The sequence below is a fragment of the Argentina silus genome (genome assembly GCF_951799395.1).
Source record: "Argentina silus genome assembly, chromosome: 5".
Taxonomy (NCBI): Eukaryota; Metazoa; Chordata; class Actinopteri; order Argentiniformes; family Argentinidae; genus Argentina; species Argentina silus.
Genome location: NC_139659.1, coordinates 17,151,962 through 17,159,321, shown reverse-complemented (window position 1 = coordinate 17,159,321; position 7,360 = coordinate 17,151,962). Strand labels below are relative to the sequence as shown.

The 7,360-nt window shown below is 47.1% G+C and overlaps 1 protein-coding gene across 1 annotated transcript in view; it reads right to left on the bottom strand.

The window, feature by feature from the left end:
• ppp3ccb (protein phosphatase 3, catalytic subunit, gamma isozyme, b) overlaps nt 1–7,360 on the bottom strand; it is an 11,949-nt gene extending 4,589 nt beyond the window's left edge. Inside the window, exons 1-9 of the mRNA XM_083670642.1 lie at nt 6,826–7,360; nt 3,986–4,183; nt 3,665–3,789; nt 1,956–2,067; nt 1,636–1,781; nt 1,333–1,472; nt 442–519; nt 177–271; nt 1–29 (exon numbers count right to left, since the gene is read on the bottom strand). The exon at nt 1–29 is cut by the window's left edge and continues 97 nt beyond it. Of these exons, the coding sequence (XP_083526768.1) occupies nt 1–29; nt 177–271; nt 442–519; nt 1,333–1,472; nt 1,636–1,781; nt 1,956–2,067; nt 3,665–3,789; nt 3,986–4,183; nt 6,826–6,877 (975 nt within the window). The 5' untranslated portion in view covers nt 6,878–7,360. The remainder of the gene's footprint in view (nt 30–176; nt 272–441; nt 520–1,332; nt 1,473–1,635; nt 1,782–1,955; nt 2,068–3,664; nt 3,790–3,985; nt 4,184–6,825) is intronic.

The window sequence follows — 7,360 nt, the reverse complement described above, 5'->3', positions numbered from 1 at the left end:
CACATTATTCTCATACTTCAGCACCGCAGCTATAAAGGAATCACACACACACACGCACACGCACACGCATCTTAACATCAATTTCTAAACCCTTGTCATAGTTCCCTACCATATGTTGCCATGGTTTCCACTCTGTGTTGCCATGGTTTCGTACCTGCAGCGCCTTGCTTTCTTACCTTTGTTGTTGTATACGTCCAGGTAGTTGGGAGCAGAGAAGATTGTGATTAAAGAGGGGAAACCTGTCGTCTGGCTTTTCCTGTACATTCGATACCTGAGAGGGAGATACACACTTTAGAACAGGAGACGGCGAACGCCTCTACACACACACACACACATCACTACAGCGCAACGACACTTTCTCCAAGGACACAGTATACACCACCGCAGTGTACTGCCACACTCACAGTATAGTGGTGTACAGCACAACCCAGTTGTACTCACCCTGCGTCCTGGGCTTCATGTGCTCGTATTACTGACAACAGATTATTGTTCATCAGAAAGTCACATACTGCTGGGTAACTGAGGGAGAGAGAGAGAGAGAGAGAGAGAGAGAGAGAGAGAGAGAGAGAGGATAATTCCACTGGGTAAGTTGGCAAGGAAAGTCAACGCAGATCAAGGGATCACAGGTATAGCTTAAACTGACAGACAGCAAATCAAATTCAATAAGAAAACGTGCTTCATTGACATCCCCCCCCCCCCACACACACACACACACACACACACACAATGTGGTCCTTTTTTTATTAAAATAAATCTGCACTGGCTCCCTGTATGGTTTAGAATTGACTTCAAAGTCCTTCTACTCGTATTTGAAGCACTAAATGGGCTGGGACCCATCATACCTTACTGAGTCACTGACAACCTATACGCCCTCAAGAGCACTCAGGTCCTCTGATGCCGGCTTATTGAAGGTTACCATCAAAACCCAAAAGAAAGTCGGTGATGCGTCATTTATTAACTATGCCCCTGAACTGTGGAATACGGTACCTCAAGAAATCAGGGCTCAGTAAACCTCTTTAAGCGCCAGTTAAAAACCTCTCTCTTCAATTTAGCTCTCAATTAGCATTTTATCTATGCTGCTATCTGCTGATTTTATTGTATTGATCAACTGTCTATGCAACCAGATTGAGTGATGCTGCTTTTATTGTATTGATTCGTTATGTTACTGTTATTTTTGTTTTTAATCTGTTCTCTTTTCTTTCTTTTGCGCTGTATTGTACAGCACTTCGAGCTGCATTCTTATGTATGAAAGGTGCTATATATTTTTTTTTTTAAAAAGCTTATTATTATTAGTATTAATAGTGGGAACAGCAGCCTTGTTAGGGAGGTTACCTGTAGAAGTAGGAGCAGCCCCTGACGCTGTTATGGCAGAAGTGTTCCTGGGTCTTTTCTGAGCCATAGTCCTCCCCAGGGTCGGACCACAGCAGGTCACACATGGGCCCGAACGCTGGGGGCTCCTTAAACCGGTCCAGCTGCAGAGAGGGGCAACCAGGGGCAGAGGGACATTAAACCTCAACTAAACCAGGGTTAAACCATATATACATTAAATCCTAGTTAACCCAGAAGTAACCCAGAGTTAAACTAGGGTGAAAGGCGAGTTAAACCAGTTTAAAAAGGTGAGGGGTCGGGGGATACCTTGCGTATGTCATCCAGGCAGGTGATTTCGGGGCTCAGGCCTCCGTGCACACAGAGGAACTGCTGGTTGAGGAGCGCAGCAAGGGGCAGGCAGTCGAATGCGTCCATACAAGCATCATACACACGCTCTGAGTACTTTATCTTACCTGCAAAACAAACACACACACACACACACACACACACACACACACACACACAGGTCTGGCAAATGGGCATACAGGTTTTCAAAACACGTGGGTGCAGCTAAAAACATATCTGCACAGAATCAACAAGCTCAAGCAAGTGGTACGATACGGCTAGTCTAGACTTGGCTCACGCACATTCCTGTTTGAAGGTGAAGTACTCTGTGAGATGTCGGCACTCGTGGTTGCCTCTAAGGAGGAAGAGAGTGGTGGGGTGGTTGATCTTCAGAGTCCACAGGAAGAGCACACACTGCAGAGGGAGGGAGAGAGAGAGAGAAAAAGGAGGGAGAGAGAGAGAAAAAGGAGGGAGAGAGTGTCAGAGAAGAGGATGCCATGAGAAGCACACAGTAAAAAAAAACAACTGCAAACTCGGGAAATGTGTCATAGCCTCTCTGACTCAGCGGGGGGGGACTGTCCGTCAACGTGCGCACCTCTCTCAGTCAGGGAGAGCGGAGCCAGAGCCAAAACATGAGCAATGTCACACAATTCCACTCCCCCTCTCTTTTCAGGAACACGGTGATAAGCTGGCAACGGTCACGCAGACACAAGACCAGCAGTTTTTCCCCAAAAGACAACCGACAAAACGTATTATATAGCTGGTTAAACCGCGCGATTGATTTCCCTCAGCGTGTCACAAGCTTCTCCACCGCTCCGCTGACGCCGCCGATGATGGACGCGGCCCGCAGGAAGGCAGGACTGTTCCGGCTTTGGGTTTGTGGAATGACAATAACTCCGCTCACCCGACCCAGTCGGAGCTGTCGTCAGTCAAGTTTTTTCCTCGCTCTTATTTTTTTTTTGGACGGTGAGAATCGTGGCGATTAGCCCGTTTGCAACATAATTGTGATCAAAGACAGCCGAGGTCGTTAGGTAACACATCCGAGGCGTTATCTGAGCTAAAGTGTTTACGTCTCTCTGTAAAGAACGTCGTTATCGTTACGCGCGCGCACAGTAAGCCCACAGGCTCCTCTTTCTCTCCTCGCTTGGCAGAGACCTCCGAAAAGGTCAACTGGTGAACCTGCTCATCGATATTATCCCATAAAATGCATATGCCGTATCTCAGAAACGATTGGGCTTTCCCTATCGCGGTCTGTCCGCTGTGAGAGAATGTTGAGTTCTTTACGAGAGATTCTACAAAGTTCTATCTAGCGCTGCAGTGAGAGAGTGTAACCCTGTGACACAGTTCTTGTGGGAGAGGTGCGCACGCTGGCGGACAGTCCTCCACAGAGTCAGAGAGGTTACGGCACACAGACACATTTCCCACATTTTTCAGTTGTTCCCCTTTAAACAGACAACGTAGAGCTGGGTGCTGTCGTTCCAGAGGAGCAGTCAGAGCCCTGCAGAGATTCGTTCATGCAAATGCTGTGATGCTTACAGGGAAACTGTTTATTAGGACCTGCTGCAGATATGCATTGTTAACCAATATGCACTGGCAACCTATGCTACGCTAACTCACAGCTAAAACACTGGCTGAATCAGTACTCCAGATTGTTTGAAAGTGGGACGCAAAGCCCCGAGGCAACATCCTAGGGTGGGAGTGTGTGTGTGTGTGTGGGTAGGAGTTGGGGGTGGGGTGGGAGTGTGTGTTGTGTGTGGTACGTTTGCATAGTGTGTGTGTGTGTGTGTGTGTGTGTGTGCGCCCCTCCAACCCCCTCTCCTGTCTATTTAAAGACATGCTCCTAAGCCCAGCGACTCAAGGCCGGGTAGCAGGCCATGACTAAATGTCAGATGAAACAGCAGACGCAGAAACACACCCAAACACAAACACACACATATATATATATATATATACACACACACATACATGTATATATATACACACACACATACATGTATATATACACACACACCTCGATACTGAAGTACCCTCGGTCTACGTAGTCTCCCAAGAACAGGTAGCGGGTGCTGCTGGGTGAACCGCCCACCTCAAACAGCTTCATCAGATCAAAGAACTGGCCATGGACGTCCCCACAAACTGACACACACAAAGAGATTGTTATGCAATTATGTCAACCATTTTCAGTTATGTTTGACATGCACACAGAATAGAATGTGGAGAGAGTATACACAACGTTCTCTCTCTCTCTCTCCCTCCCTGTAGAGTAGCGAAGCGGAGAGGAGAGGAGAGTTGGTCATATACCCAGGGGTTAGGGGTCAAAAGGCAAGGTTACCTGTGATAGGTGCTTCCACCTCCAGCATGCATTTCTCCTGGCGGAGGATGTTGGCTCCGTCAGAGATGATGCGTAGAGCTGCCTCCTCCTCCAGGCGGCCCTCCTTCACCAGGTGGCCCTTCAGTACCTCCACGCTGGGCTTGCCGTCGACGTAGAGGTCTCTGACAGTGAGACGAGTACCAGGAGGGTACGGCACCGCTGTAACACACACACACACACACACACACACACACACACACACACACACACACTTTAACAACACAGCTCCTGAACCTAGCCATTCAACACCGATGCAGAGATCCCTTATTGAGAGACAAGCCCGCGGGGATATGGTATCGCTAGAACACACACAGACACAACACCATAACAATAACCAGTGTTTCCCTCCGATTATTTCTTAGGCGGAGCACGGAGGTCCCCCAAATCCACATCCAGGGTTGCCATTACCAACATTTTCTAATGGGTTCCAGGTAGGCCCAAAGGTTTTAGGCAGGGCAAACTGATCAATGGTAGGGGAAACACTGACACTAACTATCTAGGCCTACCCCAAGATGTAGTCAACCCGAACAGCTCACTGGTGACCACACCCAGTAGGATATGGAACCTCTACAATGTAGCCTAACAGTTATAATTAGAGAGAGAAAGAGAGAGAGACAGAGAGAATGTGTGTGTGTGTGTGTGTAAGCAGTCAGCTTATCAGACTGAAGCATTGCTATGTTTGCAACTGGACACACACACACTGTGTCTTTGAGAGTGTTGAATGGCTGAGAGAGACACAGGGAGAGTAAGAATAGACTGTATTTGCATGAGAGACCCGGAAAATCAGATTTGACTGTCAAATAAGCAGCTGTCACACACACTCACACACACTCTCCTGGCCCAGTGATCTAGTTAGTGTAGAACTCAAAAACCAAGGGAAACCAAAACCTTCAAAAACCAAACCAGGTCACACAGATTCAGCCAATCATCTCAGAGCCTCTGAACTGGTTCATCCACAGCTAGGCTAACTTAAGACTAACAAGGTCCTAATGTAGAGAATCTACTACAGACTAACAAGGTCCTAATGTAGAGAATCTACTACAGACTAACAGGGTCCTAATGTAGAGAATATACTACAGACTAACAAGGTCCTAATGTAGAGAATCTACTACAGACTAACAAGGTCCTACAGAATCTACTACTGACAGCCAGGTGCATCATCACCTCATCAGAGCCCAAGGCAGATCAGAGTCTCAAGGATGAGGGTGGGGCTCCGTGCCACTGGGTCAGGTGACGGGTCTAGGCTGGGGCTGCTTCAAGGGGGCCACAGGCAGAGCTCCATCCCAGGGCCCATGGCAGAGCTGTGTCACAGGGACCAGAACAGAGACTAACGACAGGGCCCAGGGCAGAGCTCCATCACAGAGCCCATGACATCAATCATGCATGAGGACAGAATCATTACACAGGCTGGGTGATGCAAATGACTAGGCTGCTCTGGTTACCATCGGTAACTAAGCCAAAAGGTGAAAACATCAACCCTGGCCTCCGGCCCTCAGACCAATGACAACCATCAGCCTAGAGGAGCCAAGAGCACCACTGTCCAGGGCAGGAGTCTAAAGGAGGAACAGTACTGTACTGACAGTTACTGTTTAAGGACCAGGAAGCACTTAAACTTCGCCCTGGTCTTCTGCTATTACATTGTTTTAGCACAGTTGTCTGCATTTCTGCAGAAACTAACAGGAGACTAGAAGTTCAGATAAATTCTGGGTAGTTCAGGTGGATTCTGTGTGGTTAAGGTCTGTTATCCTTGGTTTCTGTTCTCTCTTTTCTCAGCTGGTTTAAATTACACAAACAGAAGACTTGAGACATCACATGTGCAAGTGACACAGATTTGACTTTCAGTAGATAACTTCTTACTGGCATGAGAAATATCTGTCTCAAACACACACACGAGAAACTGCTACGGCTGATCCTATGTGAAGGATTTGAATCTTTGTCAATCAGGAGAGGCAATCAAACTATTTAAATCAAAATTCCAATCTTACTATGCAAAGTGACGTTTTTGTTATCTGATCATGGAGCACAGGCAATAATACAAAAGTCCTCCTCTTTATTACAGTCATGATCTCATTTCCCAAATAAAAGATGGTCAATTAAAACAGTTGTTATGCATATTAACTGGATAACTCGGAGGCTCCTGGTCACCCAAAAGTGATGGAGCTGTGATTGTGTGGGTGATGCTATATGATGACTGCCTGGCAGGCTGAGGCAGGTTTAATAACTTCCTGAAACGCACCCCCCCCCAGGCTCCCCACCCAACCCCACACGCACACACACACACACAGTAGTCCAACTCAAATCACTGTTAGCCATCACTCTCGCATACCCATCCCTCTTAGGAAGCTTTAAGTGTCCGAATTTTAACTATCAGGCCTACTCAGTCTCTGCGTCAAACACATCCAAAAAATGAATTACCTGGCTAACTAATAATCAGACTCTCATACGTGCTTCTCAGCAGAGAGCATGCCGCTCGAAGAGAGCTGGTAGTAAGATAGTTACTGGACATTTCATCTTTATGACATACTTAACTAGCTGCATCCTTCTTTACTGCATAATAATCACTAGTTTACGTTAGATAAACTAGCCGGCTGGGTTTGTTAACTAGCCAAAAAATATTGGTAGATTGCATCAAGACAACGATAGCGACTGACAGCAAATTGAGGCTGATTCGTTGGCTCGGGCATCATCTTATGTTACTGAAGCTCGCTAGCTAAACTGGGTAGCTTGATAGCTAGCTAGCCATGAGCATATTATTGCGACCACTTGCAGAATTAGCAAGCTAAAGCAATAATTATTCCTACCTTTAATCGGTCGCTCAGTGGTGGAGAGTTTGTTTTGGTCTTTCCCCGACATCCTTCGGCTTATCTGTGCGTCGGGAAATAATGGTTTGAATTCCTCCGCGTAGCTAGCTAGCTAGAGAAGTGAGCTAGCCGTGCTAGCTAGCTCTATTTTAGCACCTCTGGATCAGCAGTGTTCCACTCCTACGACAGGGCAACAAGACTGGGATAGTGGAGCTAAACTAGACAAGAGCGTAAACCTGTCGGGGGAAGGGAAAGGGGAAGATCTCTTAAACCACTAAATTAAAGCTTTTTTCCTGCTTTCTCTGCCCTACGATGCGGAGGTGCCCAGCTGCTGTCAATTTTCTGTCAGATGAATCTACTACTCCAGGAAACGATCCCCAAGCACACTGCCAATCACTCTCTTGAAATATTCCAAACGCGCGTCAGTTCATGTCTTAATTTCATCTGTTTATTCTTGGACGTGCTGCAACTGGTCCAGGCCTGTGGGCTTTCGTTTTTGTCGTGATCCGATGTATCGTCCAGACTCTCTGTCGGA